The sequence below is a fragment of the Phalacrocorax carbo genome, chromosome 15 (genome assembly GCF_963921805.1).
Source record: "Phalacrocorax carbo chromosome 15, bPhaCar2.1, whole genome shotgun sequence".
Taxonomy (NCBI): Eukaryota; Metazoa; Chordata; class Aves; order Suliformes; family Phalacrocoracidae; genus Phalacrocorax; species Phalacrocorax carbo.
The window spans coordinates 16,539,059-16,563,686 of record NC_087527.1 but is presented as its reverse complement, the minus strand read 5'-3'; the positions used below and the strand labels follow the sequence as shown (position 1 = coordinate 16,563,686).

General features: G+C 43.3%; 1 protein-coding gene across 2 annotated transcripts in view; it reads left to right on the top strand.

Annotated features, from left to right (window-relative positions):
- The window catches only part of PPM1F (protein phosphatase, Mg2+/Mn2+ dependent 1F), a 28,427-nt gene extending 4,079 nt beyond the window's left edge, over window positions 1–24,348 (top strand). The window contains exons 2-7 of one of the 2 annotated variants that reach the window (XM_064466597.1): window positions 6,505–6,635; window positions 11,158–11,357; window positions 11,986–12,174; window positions 13,340–13,483; window positions 14,458–14,551; window positions 15,675–24,348. In XM_064466597.1, coding sequence (XP_064322667.1) covers window positions 6,505–6,635; window positions 11,158–11,357; window positions 11,986–12,174; window positions 13,340–13,483; window positions 14,458–14,551; window positions 15,675–16,048 — 1,132 coding nt within the window. In that variant the 3' untranslated portion in view covers window positions 16,049–24,348. Of the gene's footprint in view, window positions 1–6,501; window positions 6,636–11,157; window positions 11,358–11,985; window positions 12,175–13,339; window positions 13,484–14,457; window positions 14,552–15,674 lie in introns of both variants that reach the window. The other variant, XM_064466595.1, reaches the window with a different exon arrangement.
- Window positions 24,349–24,628: the final 280 nt, after the last annotated feature.

The following is a 24,628-nucleotide window of genomic DNA, read 5'->3' as shown; positions in this document are numbered from 1 at the left end:
GTGTTTGACACTGTAATGCTCACACCCAAGGTGTGGCCCTGGCATCTGTATTTTCAGCATTTCCCTGCTTTTGGAGTAGTTAATTCAGCAATTCTGGTATTTTGATGGTTTTACGTGATGTAACATGGGGGGGGGGGAATCTTGTCTTGCCTCTGGTTTACACAGTCTCCTCTTAAAACTCCCTCTAGTCCCTTCCTCTGCAAAAACCAATACCCTGTCTACCTTGACCTCTGCTTTTAATAAATCCCCTGAAACTTACTTCCTTATTCCTAATTTGTACCATTTAGTCTATATTAATGGCACTAATGCTTCTCATTCCTAGGAACATGTTTACGGTGTCAGCGATCCGTTCGCTTCAGACAAGAAAGTGAATTTCATCTGTGATTGCAAACAAACTCTCGTTTTCACGGGACCGGTTGTGCGTGGTAGCGAAGGCAAGCGTGGGATTAGCAGAGACAGCCTACTCTTTCAGCGACACCGGCGTTCCCACGGGCTTGTGATTAATAATGTTAGAATCGGAAGCCTTGGTAAAGTTAATGCGCGTGAGGAATGTGGCGCTTCTGCTGTTTGTCAACCGTTTGCTAAATTAGCTTGTAAACTGGCGGGCGGTGGTCAAAACTAGCTGGTTTTCTGTTGCGAGTGGTTTGCCCGCTGCTGCTCCTGAAGCTGATGGCAGGACCATACACAGCTTGAGAGAAATGATGTGCAGCTCACGCTGTGGCTGTGGCTGGGTAGTAACATTTTTGGCAGTTCTGACCTGCCTCCAACAGTACATAGAGGCTGGAGAAACTGTTAATTTTGTGATCAGCGGCAAATTGCCTTTCAGAACATGTTTCTTAAATTAAAATTCCCAGGGAGTTTTCCCTGTTACAAGATACTCTCAATAGTAATATTGGGAAAGAATGAATTTGCCTTTAAAAAGAAAGTGTATGTATGGGGACACCTGCAAAACGAGAGGGAAAAACCTTGATGAAATGCTGGGGGGGGGGGGGGGCGGAATCTATAACAATGAGGAAACTTTTAGGGCTGACTTGCCGGTGTTTAAGTCAGTTTCTTTGGTTCCGCTTGGAAAACTGAAATTGTCTTTCTCTAGAACTTGCATATTTTGCTCTCGTGATCAGTGTGAAACACCCTTTCTGTTGCTGTTTGAGTTGGGTATCAAGATAAGAAATACTCAATTTTGAAACAACAGGTTTAGGGCTTAATTGAAAAGTGGCTTTTGTGGAATTAAGCCTCTCCAGTTCTGCTGTGTGGGTTTTCTTCCCGCTGAGAATGAAATGGAAGTAGCAGGTGACTCTCCATTCACGTTTTCTGTAAAGACTGTTCGATGATGACTGAAGGGCCTAAACAGATGGATTCTGGGTTCTATAGCTGCTGCTTCTGATAATTTCAGAAGAAAATCTGGAAAAAAACTGCTTCATGTAAAGATGGAAACATAAAAGATTGAAATTCTGTGTGTGGCATTTTTTATATATTTGGTTTGATTCCATCTTGTTCATCTACTGTAAAGACCTGATGTAGTTAACAGAAGAACCAGCTTCCTACACACTGTAGGATGTCAGATGTTGTCTCCTTGACAGATACGTATGTGTACTTTTCTGGTCACCATCACCCTGGGAACTCTGGGTCCTGCTGTAATAAATGCTAATGCTTACAGCCACTTGAGTGGAAATATTCCGTAGTTGATTATAAGAATAAAAAACGGGGAGGAAAATAAAAGTGGCAGATTGGGGAGAAAATACTGAATACAAGCAGCTTTTGTTTATGAGGAAACTTGTGACCCGCTATTATTTTGGCAGGATGAGAGGATCTTTCACTCACTAGGGAACTGCTGGCATTTGCGGATCTGCACTAAAACCACTTTGCTGATGTAGCTGTGGCGTGCTGGAGGCGCGCGCTGAGCCCGCAGCCGCAAGCCGCTTCACCGGCGAAGCTGCGCTGTGTGCGATCGGATGGTGTCGCAGAGCCTGGGTAGCACATCAGTGCAAACGTATCGCTTCCCTCCGACACAAGCCAGCTGCAGCTGAGCGAGGCTAGAAGCTTTGGCGAGCAGATACAGCACCTCTTTGTTCCCCAACATATGTGTGTGTATATGCGCGCTCCGAAGGGAAGAGGGGAGCGTTCGGTGGTCCCCTGGCCTGCAGCATCACTGCTGCCTTGTTGCCGTGACTGTGGTGATAACGCCTAGAAAGACTGTCGTGTAACTTTTTCCTCCCCCAAGTCGAAAGGTGACAAGTGATCAGCAACGTGGCCAACACGGTTGGCAATCTCTTGTGCTTCTCCTCATACAGAGATTTCCTGACAGTCCTGTGGGAGAACGCGTGTGTTTGGGGCAGCGGGACGTGAACTATTTTCCTTCCAAAGACGCAAATAGAAATTGAGAAGGCTTTGCATAAACACGGGGTGTTTGGTGCGTCCTGGCGAGGCTTTGTGCCGCTCCCCGCCAGGTGACACGGAGCTTGCCCCTCTCTGCTCGAGGCGCTGAAGAGCAGCTGCTCGGGTTGCCACCTGCTGCGCTGCTCGGCTCGCTCAGAGCCGCCGTAAGCTGTGGGCACGGAGCACAACGGAAGGTCTGTCGTCTGCTTTCAAGCCTTTGAAAAAAGCATAGTCATAGTGAGGCTCTGGACGAGCTGTGGTGGCCTGACCTCGCGTGCTCTAGATGCTTTGCCCTTGCCCACAACGCTGTTAACTAGAGACTTCTGAAAATACCCTCTTAAACTGGAGGAGAAGAGGAGGTGGGGGCAGCTTTGAACGGGTGACTTGTCTGCCACGCTCACTGCAAGTGTCCTGGGGATTTAATGGCCCAGGTAAAACCACACAAGGAGTGATCTTACTAGAGCTTCTGCTTCCTGAAGAAACGCGTGTATATTATCCTTCCATTCTGAAGGCTGATACGTCAGGGTCAGTAGCAGTGTACGATGGATCCGACATACGTGGGTACGCTGCGGCTGTGATGGTACGACAGCCGGTCTTTTAAAGTGGAATGAATAGAGAACTGAACTGTGTTGCGAAAGAGAAACAAGGTGAACAAGAAGGGAAGTCAGTCACGTTCTGTAACTCATGCCAAATCCAAAGTATGCAAAATATCATAATTGCTTTCTGCTTCCGTGTGTAACTCGTGTTTTGCCCACCGGGGCGTACGCCAACAGAAGCTTTGCGTAGCGCCTTCGAACAGCGCTGTATGCGTCCAGTAGGCCGGGATCTTTCAAGGAGGAGGATGGCCTATAAATTTAACTGTGTTCTTTATTGGCATACGTATTGCTTTACTCTGTAACTTGCCACTTGTTTTAAAAACCTGAGTATAAATATGAGGCTTCTGTTTTACCATGAAGTGGCTGGAGGATGTGAACTCCACGCTCCAGCCGCTGGCGACCTGACTTTAGCTGGTGGTGAAGCTGCAGTGCCTCACCTGCGCTGTTACAACATGCATTAGTTCTTTTAAAATATTTTTTTGTTGTGGTCAAAACACACCCTTTTTGTTAGCAAAGAAATAGCCTGTAGCAAAGAAATTTTAAGTCTGTTTACTACTAGCCTGTGTAGGCTGGGGCAAGGTAATTAGTGTTGCATGTGTCATAGGAATGGGGCTGGCACGTTCCTCCCCAGACTCTCCTAAGAGAAGGTAACATCCCTCCATGTAACGCACCCCACCAGCTTCCCTCCTCTTCCCAGCACAGTTGTTCACCCGCTTCAGAAACAGCTACAGTATTTCTTCTGATTCATGAAGATTAAATTATGCTTGGTTCAGCCTGCCAGCGGGGTGTCCTGGGCTTCTTTGAAGGGAAGATTTTAACAATAAATGACATTCTTCTTTGCTTACAGAAAAGGTTTGAAGACTGTTATGGTAACTGCAGTGGGCTTCTACTTTTACACTGGTTGCCATAGGTACTGTGCCTGCTTCCAGACCCTCTCCAGCCAAGTGAGACCTTGTGGCTCTCAACTAAAGCAGCAGTTCTTACTCATGATTATATATTTTGTTAACTCTTGAAGCCTCTGATTTAGGGGATGAAATTAGAACCACTAAACACTGAAACTGAATGGAAGATGCCGTTGCCTTGGAGCTCTGTTTACCTGAGCTTGTGTGAAAAACAGGCTTACCAATGTGGTAGAACCTAGTATGAAGAGTTTATAAGGTGATCGACAAGTATGTTCTGTTTCGAACCGAGGTTGAGCTAGATAGGTAGGGTCATTTTTTTAGGCTTTTATCTTTTGTCACAGTGTCAGAATCAGCTGCTCAATGTTGTTGCTGGCTGCATAGCAAATAAAATCCCAATAAGCCAACATTTTCTTTGTGTGGATTTGCAAAGCTATGGAGGGAGAGGAAATGCATAGGAAGCAAAACTGAATGAAGCATATCAGTACTGAGGAGTCTCTGGATTTCCCTTTTAGGAACTGGGTGGCAACTGGAAAAAGTTGGAAGGATGTGACACATAATTCATAAACCTTTTCTTTGTTACAGGCATCCTGTAAGCAGAGGTTTATCCAGGACTCGTGACTTAGTATATTGCCTTTTGTCTAAGCTTTTTTCTATGGACCCAGTTCAGCAAGTCAGGGCTCTAGAAAGCAGAAGACTACAACGTTTAAAATCAAAGTATTAATCCCTCTTCTGATGCTGAGCTGGAAACCCAGGCTAGGTTTGAATTTTTCCTCCAGCATAGCAGAGAGATTCTGAAGGTGACCGAAGCTGTGGCAGTGCATTTAAATGCACAGCTGTTTCGCTTCATACTTTTTGTCTCTGTTCTTGGAGCTGAAACTTACTTTAACTAAAGCTTCTGACTTTCAGCAGCATCAGCTACATTTCTGACATAATTTGTGTGCCTTGTATTTTAATATTCCTTTCTTTTCCAGCTACACAAACAAAAACAGGAAGCAGGATTTGGGGAGGGGGTGTGTGTGCCGTATCCGTTTCAGATGTGTTTCTTGCCTGACCTTTTAAATAGTTGTCTGTTAGTGTCGGAGTGATTGTAAGCAGGCATTGTTACTTTTAATTTGGGTAGGAAAGGAACTGACTCCCCCAAACATATTAGCCTGAAAAAAAAGAGAGCCATTTTTCTGCCTTTCCCTGATGTGCTATGACTGCAGCTAGCATTGAAAGGCCTGCAAAGACGTTGCCATCTATTTGAAGTACCAAAATGACTCATTAAAGTAGGCCATCACCGCTACAGAATGCAGAGCATAAAACACGCTTCTGTTCGCAGCCCGCTGACTAACACAATGCTTTCTGTTTGCTGCCACAGGAGGTACTCGTACACGGCTGTGAGGGTATGACAAGGCCTCTCTTTCAGAAACACAATGGCAAATGCATTTCAGCGTGTTGTCACTGGGATCTAAAAACCTCACGGTCTGCCCCTCCCCGCTCTTCTGTACGCACAAAACCAGTCATCTCTGAGCCTCTGCAGAGGCCAGTTGCTTCCACCGTTTCTTACTCTGTGGCCAGCCAGTTTCATGCAGGACTTCCTAAAGGTTTCCTGGGAAAACAAAGCCTTGCCCTTGACTTGCTGCAGGTGCCTTAAAGTGTTATTTGCTTTGGCTGATAATTTGATACTTTGTGGGTATCAAACACTCTGTGAACAATGGATAAAATGCTTTTTGTGGATGTCCACGCTTATTCTTCGTTGTGCTCTTAGAAAATGTCTGGAATGTGTGCTATGTACTGTAATCGTTAGTGCCTGCCATGGGAATATAGTGAATATAGAAGAGTTATTTTCTAGTAGCCCTATTTTAAACTTGGATGGGGCCTATGTGTTTACAGATTCAAAAGCAGTGTGGCAAGTACGTGCTTCCTATAAAGCATGTAGCTTGCATAAAGCATTGGATAAAAAGGAGAGGGTGTTGACTGTTATTGTCTTCCAGCTGCTTACCTAAAAGCTTCAGCGGAATCACAAGTCTTTGAGTCTTTTCTTAGCCTAGTCTCCAGCGCCAACTCTTTGCACCTTCTTCCTGGGTGATTTCTTTGGGGAGCTTCTCGTCAGCAGAAACTGGGTGTTAACGGGCTGCAGGTTAGTGCTGAGCATGACTTTTCTTGCGAAGGGAACTGCCATCTTAAGTAACCTTTCTGGAGATTTGCATGTACCACAATGCAGCGCTCCTGATACCGTCTGTGGTGAGACGGCTGACTGCAAGCAAGAAATGTTGTGTAGTGAGTAGCAACAAAATGTTTGCATTCAGAGGCTAGAGTTGAAGGTAGCGGTTCCCATCTGAGAGCTCAAGAGAAGGAGGTACCATCTGCGACTGGAGTGTGAGGCAACAGTTTGAAAACATGATTCATATGCTTCTTCCTCTTTGCATTCTTGAGAAAGCAGTTGTCTAACTGAAGATCGTACTAAAGATTTGCATGAATAAATACTGAACATATGGTTTCTTCTACTAGCTTACTAATGAAGTTGGAATTACTGATTGTGTGTAATGCTTTCTAATTCTGAGGTCACCAGCCATAAACAGTGAGGTTGTAGCTCAATTTAAACTAATGCACTTTGTTTTGTTTTCCCTTCTGTTTCTTACCAGCAGAGGTGTTTCGCCACTTCTTGCAGCGTCGTTGATCCATGCTGCAGTTGATGAAGTCCTCCGAACAGACTTGACTGAATTTAAGCAGCAAAGTGTGGAAACAGAGGGAGAAGTTGATGAGGAGAGGTTCACCTGTAAGCACACTTTTTCTTCCATCTGTGGTTTCCCCAGAGGCTGTCTGTTGGAAGACTTGTTTTGAAATGTTTCCCAGAATATTTGGTTAGGCTGCCGGGCAAGCAGCAGTGAATAGAACTTTATTTGCTCCTGCTGGGTATCTGTGGGATGAAAGGTAGTTTTGTGGGCAAGATGCAAATGTGGCGTCTGGAGCCCCGGACTGATCGTGTGGGTTGGCTTTCTGGAAAGCGGAGAGAGAGAGTTTCTACCCCCCCAAAAGAATTAATGACTGTGCTTCCCGAGCTGAACTAGTTAAGAACTTTTCCTCTCCTTGTTGGATACTTTCACTTAAATTGAACTGGTTCGGTTCCTATCTTAAGTTGATAACCTCTTGTATTTCTGAAGTGCCCTTTTCTCTTTGGTAGACTGACCTTAGCAAATTACTCCTATGTTTTGATGTTGGCATCATCGCAGTTGCTATTGTGCAGCCACACTGACACCTTAAATTCATCCATATAATCCATCTTGCTTTTGTCTGTTCTTGGGACCAGATTTTGGGCCCTCCACAACCTGAACATCTTGAAATTCCAGATCTTTCCCTTGGCAAGTTTCTCAGTAGTCTCTGTCTTTATCGAATATTTCTTCTCTCCCCACCCTCCCCTGTAAAGACGGGATGCTGAGGGATGAAGGACCCGATGCATGTGTCTTCTGCCTGATGCCTGCATTTTCTCCTATCTGAGTGAGTTGGAGCAAGAACAGACCTTGGTGACTGAGTACTGGGTTTGTGCCTTGTGTAACAGATGGTCCTATTGCATTTACATGCTGAAGTGTTTAACGTTAGACTTCACCAAACCTTCAATCCCAGTGCCAGGAATTTAAATGGAGCAGGATGCGGGCAGAGTCGAAGATAAAAATGGAGGAGAGATGTCTTAGGCAAATTAGCCTGTCCTGTAAGGGGAAATAGTCGCCCTTCCGCTTCCCGGGGATGACCTGAAAGGCGGTTCAGCGTGCCCCAGAGGATGCGTCTCCAAGCAGAGCTCTGGCAATGGCCAGGACGTGACGCTTCCCAGAAGCCCGTTTCAGTATTCACCTGTAAGTCTGAAACGGCAGCAGGGGAAGCGTGTTTCATTGAGTCTTGTGCACCCCAAATAGTTCATCCCTTGCCTTAACGTTTGTAGCCTTCATATGTCTGGAGAGATTTAGCAAGCTCCCCGCGCTTTGCATGGGAAGAGTTGGCTTCGCATCAGCTAGGCTGGGGTCTAAACAACGCGTCCCAGCTCTCCTCCTGTGGCGCAGGGAGAAATGATTCGGAGGTGGGTGTTCTCAGGGAACGTGAACAGTGACATGTGGGGTGTTGGCACACCTGCCTCCGGGGCGGGCGTGAGCCCCAAACGGGCGGGGCCGGGGTGGGGCGTGGTGGCCCAGGCCCTCTGCCACCCCTGGCGGAGCTGGGGCCCGGCTGGGGCTGGGGTCTCCCAGCGCACCCGCTTACGAGTAAGTTCCACAGGTCTTCAGGGATTCTCACAGGCGCCTCTTCAGTCGCTTCGAGGTCAGCCTCCCCACAGCGCCCAACTTCTGCACTCGCTGTGCCGCGGTGTCTGTCGGTCTGCGGGTAGTCACACGGGCTTCGCTGCAGCTAGCCGAACCCGGAGCAGGGCACTGCCCCAGATGGGGAGCCGGCAGAAGTTACTAGACTGCTGCAACTGTAAGAAAACAGGGGTTCAGGCAGCAGTGCTAGAGCATGTCTTTGTGCGGGGGAAGCCGAAGGAGATAAGGTACTGACCTTCCATAACTAGAAGCTCTGTGTTATCATAGAACCATTTAAGTTGGAAAAGACCTTTAAGATCATCGAGTCCAGCCATAAACCTAACGCTGCCAAAATGTTTGTTTGGTATGTTTGCAGCAATGACCATAAGGCATGTGGTAAGGTCTCCCGTTGTCGAAGTGATATAAAAGCATCTCCCTTACTGAGTCCCTTAAATTGGAGAGAATTGTATCTTACTGCACTGCGCCTTTGTGCTCTAGTAGTGCAGCTTTATTTGCTATTGCTCAAATAAGGAACAGCATATGGTAACCCACATATGATAATTGCATAGATTTTCAGCACAAATATTTCACAAAGCAGCTGGAAACTGGTCATCAGAGCATCTTGCAGTCACTGTGCTGGGGAGTCTTCACTGAGTCCCATGTTACTATCTTTGAGGTGAACTGTAGCAGTACTATAAGATGTGAACTGCTATGTATCTGTGAGCCTAGCATTAATTATAATTTCTAGTTCTGGGTTTTATGAAAATCTTGGGACCACAGACCTCCACTTAGTGAAATCTGAGCGGCTTAAGAAATTATAATGTTTAGAAACAGTGAGTAATGAAGAGCTTGATAGGACAGACATTTTGTTGGTCACAAGCATCTGACGTCTCTGGAATCGTGTATGGTTACGTTATACTGGGGACAAAATCATTCATGCTGCTGTGTTATTCTGAAGGCCATAAAGATACAAGATTGGAGTCTACTTATAAGATAGTACAGGCAAAATCAGAAAGTCCTTGAATGAGCTCCACCTTGAACTAGCTCAGGTTCTCTCTCGCTATTCCTCATTGACAAATGCCCCAGAACCTTCCCTGTTCTGACGGCTGAAACCTTTAATTTCCATCGTACATATTCCTGTCTATTTTATGTTTGCTCGTTCTTGTGTCACCATTGTCATTTAGATCAAATTGCTATCCACTGTTCCTCTATCGAACATTATGGAAATCTGCTTAACTATGCAGGTACTTGCATTGCCTAATCTGCGCAAGGAATAATGCCTGCTTTAAAGGCGTTAATCCCTCTGCACGTTTGGACCGTACTTGTACTTGTTTTCCCTATCTTGTAATTGCTGTGGCATCACTTCAACTGTACGACTAGGAAGAAAGGTGTTCCTTGTGCTGCAGCACAGTATGGACTCTCTTTCCTGCATTGCAATAACAACTCTGCCAAAAAGCCATTCTTGGAATGAAAGAGAAGTGAATATATAAAAGCAAGGTGTGTACGAGTGCCTGTGTGAGCAGCGCTCTTTGATGTGGTGTGCTGCAGAAGAATTTCTAGTGTTAAGGTACTAGATTCTATGTCAGATTTAACAAACTTAATAATTAAACAGCAATATGTGTCCAAGTCCACTGGTCAGTATTAGTCAAGCCGTTTACAAATATGTAAACTAATAGCTGTAGACAAAGCTGCTTAAGATGTTGTCCTATTTAATTATATTTGTGTATGGGATGACTTCATATTCAAAGGTTTTACTATCTCACCCATTCGCACCTGTATATTAAGCAAACCAGAAGTAGTTTTAGTTAATGTGTAGTGACTGCTAATCAAAGATCTATTTTAAATGTAAAGCTTTCGATTCTCCAGGCCCAGAGATGCATCTGCAGCTGGCCATCCAGTGTTGCTGAGAAAAACAAATGCTTGCGAACCAGGAGTTATAAAAGGGAATTCTGAGGAAGCTGTAATGGTGGCAGCGTTAGAAGGAGTCGGGATAAAACAGAAATAGGAAAGATAGTTCATGCACTGCAGTTCTTTAGGAAACACGCTAGTGACCAGCAAATTATTTTTGCTTTATAGACAGTCTTTTTAATGCTTTTTGAAGTTAGTTGATTTGGCATTGAGGCAGGGTTCTTACTTAAATAACAAAACTTTAAATTATTACCTATCCTGAGAGAGACTGCATTGCAAAGCTAGACGCGATGCCAAACACCAAACAATTCAGTCTGATGAACAATAAGTTTGGATTAATTGATCTTTGGGAGCTATCCAGAAAAGGATTTGAGTGTCTGGCCGGAGCTTTTCACACTCTGCCCAATGGTGTTTACAGTTCTGCTCCGTAATGACAAAGCAGGAAAGTGGCGGAAGCGTTTTTCTGTCCCTCCAGCTCCTACAACCACGTGCGTTTAAAGAGATAAAGACAACAGCTTAAAATCCTGATCTGTTCAGCTCAATTATGAGTTGAGCTATTGACCTCAGCAAAACGTTCTGAGACTTCCTCGTTGTTTCAGTGGAAGTGGTTCACTAGGACATAACCCGAGCCGAAGCCAGGCTGATGCTTTTCCAGCCTTTGTGTCTAAGACAACAGCAATCTCTTACCTTGAAGGCTTTTCTGCCCTTTGATTTTTTTCCTTTTTTTTTTTTTCTCTCCCCCAGTAGGGATGCACTGCTGCTGCTATATCTTGTGCATTTTACTTCATCATAACTTTCATGTCTAATGTGCCAGACTGATTTGGGGGTCTTTGTTATGATTTTTGTAATATAATCACCTACTTGATAAGCCCCTGTTTTGAAAGAGAACTAGTAAGTAAAGAAGCTGCTCTTATCCTCAGTGTTATACTGTTTTCCGTCGCAACTTCCTCTTCATGTTATTCTCAGGAGCCTGTCTTAATTCTTGCAGAGTGCTGAATGTGTGTATGTATCTCTGAGGAGAGAAACTTGAAGGGAAGATAGGCCAAAAGGTGGGGAAACGGAGGAAAATGAGGCACACAACTTATTGTTTTGTCTTTGTGCTGTCAGTGCTGGATGGAGAGTCGTTGCAGCGCTGCTTCTTTAACAAGCTTCGGGATGTTTGCTTTGAGTGGCAGAAGCAGTTGCCGCCACTGAGACCACTGAAGCGGTTCCTGCTTGTTTCCATCCATGCCATCCGTAACACTCGACGGAAGATGGAGGACCGCCACGTTCTGCTCCCAGAGTTCAATCAGCTGTTCGGTTTATCAGTAAGTCTGGACAAAATTGGGTTTCTTAGCTTTTCCACATTCCCGTAAACACAATGACCTAGTGATGGATGATCTGTGAAGTGGTAAGAATTTCTTGCCCCAAGTTATTTATCACGTGTTTGCTGCAGCAAGGGCTGACTGACTCAGGTTGCTAGGGGCTAACTACTGCCCTGATGAAGAACGATCTTGTGACCTTAGGTTTCGTGTCCTAAGCAATAGAGGGAGATGGGAAGTTCGCCTTAGTGTTATGTTCCTGGAGCTATAATGTTCTTGTGACTGAGGTAACTGATATATTAAGAAAAGGAGGGGGGAGAACAGCAGCTGTACATGTACAGGTGACAATTAATGAAGCTGCGGTGGGGCTACATAACCAGCATTCTGCTCTTTCAGTTGCAGATTACTTTCAAGGATATTAAATGACTAACAGCAAACAAAGCAATGTAATTCCACTGCAAAGTACCCATTTTGTCCATTTTGCTCATGGGTAAACTGACATAAATTGCTCTTACCTATGCACCATCGTGTGGAAAAAAGCCCAGAACAAAGAATCTTTGCTTGCTGGTACCAGTCTACGAGCTAGTTTGTTTTTGAACATGAACATGTCTCCCTCTCTCCCTCTCTGCAAAAGGATGACATCGATCGCGCTTACTTTGCGGTATTTGATGGCCATGGTGGAGTGGATGCTGCCAATTATTCAGCAACCCATTTACATGTAAATGTTGGGCTACACGAAGAAATTGTTACGAATCCAGCTGAGGCCTTGAAATGCTCTTTCCAGAAGACAGATGAAATGTTTCTTTTCAAAGCCAAAAGAGAGGTGAGTGGGTAGAGATTAATTCCATTGTATTTAAATAACACCGAGAACTGTTGGACAACACGGTATTATCCAGAAAACTCTGGCAGTAGTTTCTTTGAGTCATTGACTTCTTAATGAAATTATGCTACATGTAAAGTTTTCTTTGATTGAATTATTTCTTTTTTTGAGGAAAAACAAAATGACAGTGCTTGCAAGTTCAAGATAAGTGATGGAAAAAGAAGCATTAAGTGGTTTAAATGATCCTGACATACCAGTTATTTGAGAGAACACTCTGCTGCTGCTTTACCTAAATTAGGCAGCCTCTAGATGTTCTGTGCTCCTGCCTCTTACCTGGAAAAGAGGTTTATCTCTTCCTGATAATACGGTCACCATCTTCCTCTTTCTTGTCCCACCATTAACATCACAGGTGGTTATAAGATGAAAAATGTATTCTGTGATTTAAATCACTCTTCAGTTCATTAAACTTATTGATCAGTTTTGAATCAAGTTGGTATGATGAACATTCTTTCTTCAAATCTACATAATGGGAGGATGGTTTATAATACAGCTTAATGAGAACTCTTATTATAGCAGTAACTGAATATGGAAGTATTCATTGTTAATATCTTCATTTCTGTCAATGAGGTACAAAAGAGGGCCCAGCATCTTAATGAGGTCTGACCATCACTGATCTTTACAGGGAATCTAGGACAATTAGGCTCCTTCCTTTGTCAATATCCTCATTTAAATACCCAAGGATAAGGGGATGTATACGGAGCAAGGTGTCTGTAGTTGCTAGTGGTAGAGTGGATAATGTGAAAGGGATTGGGGACACCTGTGTCTGTTTGTGAAGTGTTCAAACTACTGACGTTCAGAACATCTTTCTTTTCCATGTGTCTCTGTGTTCTGAACGACAGAGGTCTTAAACTCCTAGATCGTTTTTGGAATTAAGAGCTGAGAAGGAAGAGCATAACAGAGGCAGTATTAGCCATCTGCACGTTATAATATGTAAAGAGTTTATCTTGAGTCTGTCTAATATCTTGTACCTTCTTTTCAGGTACCTGGATTATGATTAGCAGGTCTGCTCTGCTGCGTTTCAGTGTGATTAAACCTGGGTTTACAGTATTGCCATGTAACCTATTAGAGCTTGTTGAGTATTCGCCTAACATACTTGTTCTCTCTGTAGAAGCTGCGGAGTGGTACAACAGGTGTATCTGCGTTGATTGTAGGGAACAAGCTACACATAGCATGGCTAGGGGACTCGCAGGTAATGCTTGTGCAGCAAGGAAAAGCTGTGACGTTAATGGAGCCTCACAAACCAGAGAGAGAAGTAAGTCGGACTCGGGGTTTTTTGTGTGTGTTTTCAGAATCTCTCTTGAAACCTTTTGGAATCAAGCCTTCTGAAGTGTTTGGTGCTATAAATAATTACATCTATTGTATGGTAGGAGTCAGAGAATGTACAATTTCTTTTTTTCCATCCGCTCCTCTGTCTTGAAAAGGTGATCCCTACAGCTGTGCCCCCCTGAAAGTACTGGTGGTACTGGTAGTCCTGACTAGAGTTCCTGCTCAGACTGTCTTTTCAAACTTTGTAGTAATTAAAGACTTTCACAGTGGGTTTTTTTTTTTTTTTGTGGGAATTGTAACAGGCAGTTTTAAAATCATCTTATTAATTTGAGATTAATAGCTATTTAAAATGTTAGTATAATGCAAGTCTTTCATAATATGCTATACTGTCATTCAAAAGCTAATGATGATCTACTAGCCTCACGGGCTTAGTGTATTGCATTTTCTATGTATTTTAAATAGGCATGTATTTCATTACATTAAGTTTGATGGGGACCTTGCAAGTTTAGATAGCATTGCATGACCCTTCGCCTTCATAGCGTGAACATTTGTAATCACTGACTAGTTAAAGAAGCATCAATGTAAATGGTCTTGTTACATAGTCTAGTTACCTTGTATTCTATTCCAAATACTTACATATTTACCCAGTTGCTGTGGGATGGCAATAAGTGGCAGGAAAGGGTACTCACCCATGTAGGAAAGAACACAATGATACAAGAACTTAAGAATGATGCCTGTTTGTGGACAAGCCATGGTATGGTTGGGAAGTAGGTGGGTTGTGTCCAGTAATCTTGAGCGCGTATTTCTGATACGCGTGTGCTGTAATCAGTATAAATACAGAAGCAGAAGCAGCTCTGGGTTTCGGGTTTTGTCTTTTTTTCCTCTTCGACTGGATAACAACAAGGTCAGTAAGCCATGGGTAGGTGTTCAGTATAAAAATTGTGTTCTGCTGTGTTTCAGGATGAGAGAGCGCGGATAGAGGCTCTGGGTGGTTGTGTTACCTACATGGACTGCTGGCGGGTTAATGGTACCCTGGCTGTTTCCAGAGCAATTGGTAAGATAAACCATCAGAATCAGTGTAGTTCAGATTAAATGTGATTAAAACGCACCACCTGAGACTGCACATTTGCTCTAAGTGACGTATTGCTCAGCATCAGCCAGAGTAAACCACTCTTACTGTCTTTGCCGTAAGGCTTGCTTACAGCTATATAACTTAAGTAGCTTGCAGCTATGTAGTCTGACTGGTTTTACCATCAGCATAGAATATTGTTTTATTTTACATACCAGCCATGACAGTCCTAATTCTTTTATACTTCTAAGCCTTTTGCTTCTTGTAAATATCTTTGACACTGTGGTGTTCCACAGTAGCTTAACAAACATAGAGTATTTAATTTGTAAAAGTGGAGGAAGCGATAAATGTTGATTTGGGCTTCTTTATGTGCCTGAATGTCTGCTTTGTGGGTTTTTTGTCCACTTAAATATATCTTTCTCCTGACTGCAGTTCTTAAGTCAGACCACTGCATCCTCCTTCAAATCACACACATCCAGCAATTTATAATCCAGCGTTATAATTGTAGTATTCCAGATTAAATGAGTTTACTTTGCTACACGCTGATTAAGGCAAGAAGAGAAAAGACCCTGGGCAAGTACAGTAGGTAACTAATGTATGAGTGGAAGCAAATTAATATAAATCTGTGTAATACTATTTGAATCAACAGCAATCCATGTTTAATAGTGTGTCCATATAAAACTGCTGAACTAAACACAATGAACAGATTTTTACGGCATTGTGCTGTATATCTGAATAGCTAAGGAAAATGTCATTTCAACAGCATTCTGAAGGCAGTACAAGAAGCACACCTGCAAAATGAAGGCCTGACTATTTCCTTGCACAAATACATTTCATAGAGAAAAAACTTAAAATAATTTCTTTAGTTTCCCTGCAAAATTAGGAGAGCATGAATCCTTAGAAATCCACTGGATTTAGGTAGGTCCCAACCATTCTTAAAGAAGCAAATGCCTTCCATGCTTATTCTGTAGGTTTTCACTATGCTGTGCTGCATCAGGTACCTCTGGAATATGACCTGGCTGTCCTTGAGGATGGTAAAAGCCAGTGGTGCATGAAGAAGTTACTGTTTGCATTTGAAGTAATAAAGCCTTTGTTTTGTTTGTCGTAGGTGACATATGTCAAAAACCCTACATCTCCGGTGATGCGGATGGAGATTCATTCGAGCTGACTGGTTCTGAAGATTACTTGCTCCTAGCCTGCGATGGATTCTTCGACGCCATCAAGCCGTATGAGGTGGTAGACTTGGTCCTAGATCATTTAATGCAAACCAAAGGAGTGGGTCTCAAAGCAGCAGAAAGTCTGGTGGCTGCTGCAAAGGAGAATGGATCCAGTGATAACATCACTGTTCTCGTGGTGTTCTTGAGGGATCCTCAGGACATCTTGGCAGACTGTCTCAGAGACCCTAAGAGCCTTGGGGCTGGTGATGATCCTCGGAGCTCACCCTTTAGTTTCCTCAGCTGTGAGGCAGCAGCCACACAGTGACAAAATCTGCTTAATCCAGAATGTTCAAGTAAGTTCACATCAGGAACTGCTTTCCTCTGAAGAAACCTCTAACACAATAGGCAAAACGTGTCAGGAAAAAATGACAAGTGTGGACAAACATTTAACAGAAAGGCAAGACTGCTTTTACTGAGTTCCCATTTGTCTTTTCCTTCCTTCCCCCTCCCTTCAAAACACGCTGAGCAGACGTGGAGATTTGTACAGCTATTTTGTCTCTGGGAGCAGACTTCTAAAGTGTGTCCCAGGGCTGCTGGTCATATCCCTCTGCCCTGGAAGTGGTAGGAAACCGCAATAAGTATAAGCTACTGGGTGAGCATACCCGTTCGTGAATTCTGAGTGAAAATTTAAATTAGTGCTTCAAAGAATGCTGTATGTTGTATTTAATTGTGATGTTCCTTTGGAGACTGGGAGGAGAGAAACTGTCACCGTCAGAGAAGCTTGGTCTGTAGAAGCAGGCTTGGTGTGCGAGAGACTGGGTGACACCGTTATGCTGTGTACGTTGCTTTTGTTTTGTACCAAAGATGATACTACCAGAAGGATGCGGCCTCTTTACTCAGAGACATCTGATTTTTGTGTGTGTGGAGAGGAGAAAGTGAAACGGAATGCTCCAGGAAAAGAGCAAGAAAGCTAACTAGAAATATCCCAGGCAAAATGATACCAAATCAGCTGCTTTCTGGGATGCTCTGGTTTTATAAACTGGAATCCAATATTTAACTGCACTGGATTTTTTTCTCCCTAACACACACACTTTATTGGCTATTTGGCAACCTGAAAAAAAAGGACCCTTATTGTTGTATTTCAGAGAGGTCTTTACAGTATGTATGCTCTAGCAGTTAAATAGGCTCTGTTTCTGCCACTTTTTTGTGTACTATAACAAATGAGAGTTTTATTTTTATTCTAAGTATTTACTGAACTTTACAGTTGGATGAATTTTTTAATTTTTTGCAGTGTTACTTTTATTTTGTTGTGGTTTGTATTTAAATTAGAATTTTTAAGTGGCCATGTCTATTATCTGGTTTTAAAAACTGACTACCCTCAAGTGCCTTAAATATTTCACCCAAGGATTACTGGCTTCCTGTCACACTCTGAGCCAGTTTGTAGTGTTTTTAAAATGTGATATTTTTATTTCATTAATACTAATGCTTAATGCACTTAAACGTTTCATTTTTGTGAATGATTTTAGTGGGAACTAGGTTTTGAGAAAACACCTCTTTCATTGTTGCCAAATCTTGTGACTTGTAGTAAAAGCTTCACGATACTTACTGTGACTTACCCCTGCCCCATGGAAAAAGCTCTAGTTAATCATAAAGTAACGATCTGAGTCATCATGACTTTCATTTAAAAAGAAACACACTTCTGACCTTCACAAGAAAACGTAATAACACAAACTAGAAGCAGTTTAGGAACAGGTCTTGATTAATAGCTGGTTCATTTGGCCACACCTCATGAACTCTTGGGGTCTAAATAACTTTCTAAGGAGAAGTGAAGCGAAGGCGAGGATGAAAGAATCTTGGTGAGTGTGTATGTTGTGCGATTGTTCTACCCGTTACGCGCTGGAGCCTCCGGTTGTGTTTGTCTTGCCTTGCTAGCCCGGCTGGCAGGGCTCAACAAGATCTGAAGGCTCAATGGCAAATGTGTTAGTAATTTTTGTATCCAAACAAGAAGTGCTTTACATCTGGCAGCAAGACTGTATGCCTCATTTAGAAGCACATGGCATTGCAATATGTCAGGCCTGTGGATTAAAATGTGTTGAACATTAACGTTGCTTAGGGAGGAAATTTAGGGAGAAGAGTTGAGGCGGCTAAAAGGCAGAAGAGAGCAGCACTGTTCTTGCCCGTCGTGGCTCTGCAGTTACCCGAGTGACCTGAGATTTTTGCTGGATTACTACGGACAGCCCTGCGGTTTAACACAGGAGCTCATCCGTGACGCCATCTCGTTACTCAGCGACTCGGACAGGGACTTCCTTGTTCTCTGTGCAACAACAGGAGCTTTTCCTCCGAGAAGGTTGCAAGCGCTTTTCCGTCCTACGTTTTGCTGTCCTAACATACGTGGGAAGGCGTTCTGTGCTGGCAGCCTGGTAGGGTAGGTGTGAATTTTTGTAGTGGCCCTACCTCGGTTGAGGAAGCCTTTAGACTTGCATAGCAATCCCTTTGTATTTACCATCTCCCAGCTCTTTGATTTCTAACCCAGATATTCAGTGTCATGCTACGTTCTGATGACCACTAGTGCCTCTTGGTGTCTTGGAAATAGTTCTCATTATTAATAGAGTAGAAATCTTACAGAAGTGTTTGATTTTACTGCTGTCTGAGGTTTGTCAGGACAGCGGGAAGCTACTGTAATCATGAAGGGAGGTGTGAAATATTGGTAAACTCACAGTATGGTTTAGCTTCTGAAATTTGCCAAATTTCCTGAAACATGGAGGGAACTGAGCAAGCCAAACTCTTTGTAATTATCCTTTTTATTTCAGCCTTTTGGGGAAGATCTACTTTACAGAGGAAACAAAGTCTTAAGTCTTTGGACTTAAGTCAGTGGATACTTAACAGCTATGTAAGAATATCCTTTTCTGTTTCAAATCTGATATATTTTTTTTTCTAGGGGAGCAAAGTGAAGCAGGCCTTTAGAAAGCTGTCTGTGGTCATCAAAAAGCTGAGTTCTCAGAGCTATGCTCTAGGGAAGAAATTCTGCATTCTGAGAAGCTGTTCCCTTATATAGATATTTTCATTCTGAATGACCTAGTGCCTCATTTCTTTGAGATGAAAGTGGACAGGAATAGCCTTTGGGAACTCATACAGATTTCAGCAGGGATAAAGAAATATTTCCCTAATTTTCAGAGACTTTTTACTAGCTTTAAGAAGCCTGGTCAGGTCTATAGGAGTTGTAACTGGGTCAAAAATGGCAGTTTGTATCCTACCAGTGGAATAAATAAGTCTTAATGTGTCATCTACAGTAAAATTCCAAGTACTATTTGGGGGGGGGGGGGGGGGGATTGGTTTTGGAGATGTCTTATGTGTGCTTGACAGCCTGATCAAAACCTATGGAAACTTTTTTTTTTCTAACTGAAAAACCAGCATTTCAATTTGATGTCAAATCAGTAACGGAAGTATGGCAGAGTATGCCGGTATGGATTTTGGAAGTGTACTTTTAAATTTGTTTTGAAAGTGGTCATCAGGATGGTCTTATCCTGGGGGTGACAAGGCAACCTCCGATTTGTTTCACCTGACACCTCTGTTAGAAGCCACCAGCTTTAACGCATAAGCTGTTACGGGAAGCGTCACCGGTATGGGTGGCGAGGAGCGAGGGTGAGGAGCTCTAGCAGAAGGTATGAAGCTGAACGAAATATGTAACGGTGCTCTGTTTTGAATTCCCAGTACTAATCTGCTACATTACCTTTCCTTACCTTTCCTCTTACAACTTACTGGATTTCTGGTGTTGGCTGTTCTGTTTTCCTTCCCTCCTTTGGTTAAAAATAGCATGTAATTTTGGTGAAAGAACGCTCTCGCCTCTCTGGCCTTTCCCAGTGTCATCTACAATACGCTAACGCTTGTCCGCCGATGTCAGATCGACTAATGACAAATTGACTAATTTGCCCGTTTCCTTGTTGTCTTTCTGACGGGCCTGCAACAAAAACAATTCTGGAGTCTGGCCAAAATGTTTGAGGCTGTAGAAGTGAGCTGAAGGGTTCAAGACAAATGTTCGATGAAAAGTGAAAGTATTGTCACATTTTACTAGACTCCAAATGAATGCTGCTGCAGGTTAGCACCCAGCATCAGAGAGGCTGCTCCTTAAAAGAGCCTGCACTTTTAAAACAGAGCACGCTTAAATTCTGGTATTGTGCTTGACTGAAAACGAGCTTTAGTCGTTCTGCTTCGAGAAAAACATCTTTTGCTTATGGGTAATTCATACTTCTGCCTTTCTTTCCCTTGCCTTCCCTACCCCGCCCTCTCCTACAAAGAAGCATACCTAAGACAGTGAAGTCTCCTGGGTCTGACATAGACAAATTACAATTTTACAAATTACATTTGTTGGAGGGTTGGTTTTGGGTTTGTTTTTTTTTTTCTGAGAACACAGAGGATAGAAATGCAGGAAAATTTTTAGAACAGAGGGAGATGAAGTAAAATCCACCCTCTGAGTGATGGAGGAGTGAAAGAGAGAGACAGGAATGCATTTAAGTATTATTAATGCCTATTTTAAAAAGGAAGTGGGCTGGAAAATAGAGCTACAAATGTCAGTTCTTTAGAGTGAAATACCAGTGCTTGAAAGAATTAGAAACACACCCATTAAAAAGGCAAAGCTCGGAGGTAACTGTCTTCAAACAGCCAGGGAAGGAATCACAGGGAAAGCATCCGAGGCGACTCACCGAGGCCCCGCGACGCTGTCTTGGAAGCTAATGCTACGACATGGATTTTTCCAAACATCGTTACGTGTGAGGGAGCGCGAGGAGGGAGCGCTGGTACGAGCAGCTGCCGGTCACCGCCACCGCTGCCATGAGTAAATGCCATGAGGTGTGTTAACGAATCGATACGGCTGCTGAGCTCCCCCAGGATGAGTAATTGGGCACGGAGCGGTTACAGCAGAGCTGGCAGTTGAATAGTGTTAATCACAGCGATGACTTTAATAGCATTTAATAGACACTTATCTGAATTCAAAGTCAGATGAGATACTGCTCTTTTTAAAAGCATTTCCAGTGCTATTAGCTTTCTGTCGTGAAAAGCCACTAAAATTTCCATTTTTTTGTTGGATGTTGGGAAAAGTGCTTCTCTTGCTTTCTGAATTCTGGAGATAAGTTGGCTGTCTGCACTGGAAAACCCATTTTCGGTTGAAAGCTTAAAGCAGCTGTTTGGGGTTGAAACTTCCCTCCCAGGCAATCCTTCAGAAGCTATTTAAAAGGTGCCTCCAAAACAAGTGGCTGAGGAACATAAACGTTTCCGAACAGCATTGCACAAGAGGTAACCAGCAAACATCCTCAGTCTGTAAAGGGCACAGACGGTTATTGAGCTGCCTGAAGTCTAAATTAAGATTGCAGCTCCACCTTTGTGTAACTGACACTTGGTTGGTTAAACTACTCCTGTTCTTGTGGATGCAGGTACTCAATGCACAGCACCAGACACGGTCTGCTCCTGTTCTTACAGTGCTGAAGTACCAAGGAAATGCTCTAGGGAGAAGGCGGGGGGATGTTAGGCACGACAGAGCAGATTGCAGATGATTCATATATAGTTGAGCTCTAGTTAAGCCTGAATTAAATTTCCCTGCTTAGTTCTATTACTGTCCCTTTAACAATTGGACCTGTGCCATCAGACAAAATCCTACTAGGAAGTAGTGGTCCCTTCCCTCCTCTTGAGGAGCAAACAACTCCTGACGGACGAAATGTTGTTCAGGAAGGGTTGAACGGGGGAAAAATGAGCTTTCAAAGGAGTGCAAGACTTCCCAATCTCTGCTAAGTTATCTGTTCTCTCTAAATGTGTTTATAGCAGGTCTGAGTGAATTTGACTAGCTGTGCTGGAAAGCAGTGGGTCTCCTGCCAAGCTAGTCATAGCCTTTAAAACTGACAGCACCAGAACCAAGAGGCTTGTCCTCCCTGCCCTCCTAAACCGAGCCACCAGAGCAGCCAGCCCTGCCGAGCATTTGTTCTGCAGCATTGGCAGCTCTAAGAGCTAAGCCAGCCACTTTCTGCATGTTCTTTGGTTGTTTTTAATACATTTATTGGATTGTACTTTATCTAAAGTTATTTCTGTTGAAACCAGTCATGTCAGCTGAAAAGTAATCAAATGGAGACATGGGGAAGTGACTGGACCTGGACACGTATCTGTCATAGACACTTCTTAAAATACTACCTTAAAATGAACTGGTAGGCTCTTGGGATAACCTTATCTCCGAACAGAATAGGAAACCAAAATCTTAGGGAATCACTTAAACCCTTATTTCGGTGTGACCCATCGGAGCCCGAACCCCACAGCCTTCCCCACAAGCTGTTCAGCGTCGCGGGGTCAATGTGTTTCCCAAGCTGTGCACGCTGCTGCTGGCGCGCACGAAAACAAACCAAAGGCAGCTGTGTTGGCAGCGCAGAAAATTTAGCAAGATGCAGCTTTTGTCAAACAGAAGAGGACAAAATCAATAGGAAAAGAAATGTTTTCAAGCTTCTTGGAATGCAAACAATGGAATAAAAAAAAAGCAACCTAGAAGAGTTGGCAGTGCACTGTCAGCTCAAAACCACTGTTTTAAGCAAATGAATTTGGCTGCTTTGTAATGTCTGCTTTATTTTGTTAACAAACTCCTCTCAGTCAGGGTTTCATGTCTTGTTGTTGATATGTGCTTTTTTTAGTCTGAAGAGGGAAAATATATTTAACTTTCGAAGGAGCTTGAATGTATCTGGGCTTAGTGACTAGTTAGATTATGATTGTTGAATTTTCTCTCAACTAAGCAGCCTGATGACTGATTTCCAGGAGATATTAACAGAGCAAGTACTGAACTAATTAAGGATTAAATGGCCCTGGATTTCCATGCACAAGAACTTCATCAGTCTTTCCTGGTCTAGCAGATCGCCTGAAGTCTGTTATCGTTTGTGCGGCAATACATTAGGCGTGCGGAAGGTTGGTCGCTTTGGCAAATGGAGCTGGAAGGCGTAACCATCACTCCCTGCAGGAAGTATTTATCCTTTTAACTGGGGAATGATGGCTCCTTTTGGATGTCGAAGGTTAAGGAGATGACAGCTAGGAATCTAGAGAGGTCCTAGGGGCCAGGGGGACACACCTTCTCAGGGCAATTAAATACTTCCTCTTTTTCATGTTGTCCTTTCTAACTTTGCTAAAAGCCATTCTGCTTAATACTGGATGATTCATGCTGGGCTGTTTTTCTTTTTTTCTTTCAGTGTATTTAATAACAGCAAGATGTTTGTTTTGTTGGGGGTTAAAACTTTATACTGGCAAAAAAAAAGCCAATATAAAGTTTTAACTTTAAGTACTTTAACTTCCTTAACTACTTTAACTACTTTTAACTTCCTCTTCTGTAAGTCAGTCCTGCTCTGTCTCCTCCTTATTCTCTTCCCAATGTTCCTTTTCTTTTATGTCCTTTCACATTGTCAGCCCCCATCCCCAAAATGCAGCTTCTTACACTGTAAACTCCGTTGGCTGTTAAGTCAGTTTAGTTGACACTTTAAAACTTCAGTGTCATCCCTGTTCATAGCAAACGTGGACTGATCTTCAGGGGCCCACAATACCAAGAGTGTAGAAAGTACCGTGTCACCTCGGAAGATAAGAGACTACAACTGTTGTGTCTTGGGCATTGACCACTACTGGATGTGTAAGAAGCAAATCCTGTTATTTGCATGTTATTCCATAGGAATTCTTAAGCGTACTTCAGGTAACCGTAGCTCTCGTCCTGCATACGGGACTTCAGAGATGCTCTTCTCTCCGTATTTCCCCGTTCCTACAGATTGCTTGTGTTTCCAAACGTTTGCGCTGTTCAGAGGGGGGAAAAGAGCTTTCTGACTTTCTTCCCTCTTCAGTTCTCTCGCTCCTGCCCTAGCTGACCGAAGCGGCAGCTGTTGCTGCAGCGCACCGCGTGGCTGAGCAGCCTCGGCCAGCGTAGTTCTTCAGTGTCTGCTCTGTACCGTAACTTCAATCCCGTGCTTATTTAGTGGTAAGTTAGACCTCCGTAACTACTCCTGCCGACCTAAAAACACACGTTCTTATCAGTATTAAAGTAGTACAAGAGCAGAACTGTTGCTTTAGGCACATTTCTTGCCACTGTGTTGGCTAATGAACCTTGAATGAAAGTAAGAGGGCCAGTGACTTTGAAGTAGGAGCTGTTAGCCGAGTGTTGTAGAATCGTAGTCCTTATTTATTTTGTATGCTAATCTGCACTTGTGACCCTGAGCAGAAAAGCTGCAGTACAGCAGGTTTTATAAGCTGTGGCTCAACCAGTTGTTTAGTTTCTTAAAACTCTTATTTAAGCTGGCTGGTTTTGTGCACAGGTCGGAAACCTGTCATTGATCATTAAATGCTATGCATATTGTACATTCATTCACATGGATTGTCCTAATAGTGCTCGTGTGTATTGTGCCACATTACCATATTTTTTATATATATATGTACGTGCGTACTGCATGAGGTTTAATTGTTGGGGTTTTTTTGTATTGTCACTTTTGTATTCACACAGTGCCTCATGTATCTATTTGCATATTGCAAGAAGTTGTTTCAAAGCAGTGACTGGAAACGGGGATAAGAACTCCCCACTGTAGGATCTGATGTTGCTGAAGCATTAATAAAGTATAGCGATTCAAAGCATTGCTTGTTTATTTTCTTAAATGTATTTTTCATTCTAATATGTCAAGTAGCTGGATCCGCAGTGGTCGTATTGCACATCTTTTGAGTGGTTACTCTGTCACCAAACCGTACCGTCTTCCACAGGCCTTCCTGGGAGGAGAGACCGGTGGAAGTGCTGGGAGGACCCAGTCCTTGGGATCACAGAGCACACTCGCTTGAAAAGGTGGTGTCACTAAAACCGTCTTAGAAATGGACTGCGGACCTCTAATTCATTGACTTGATCTAAGTTTTCTTTCATTCT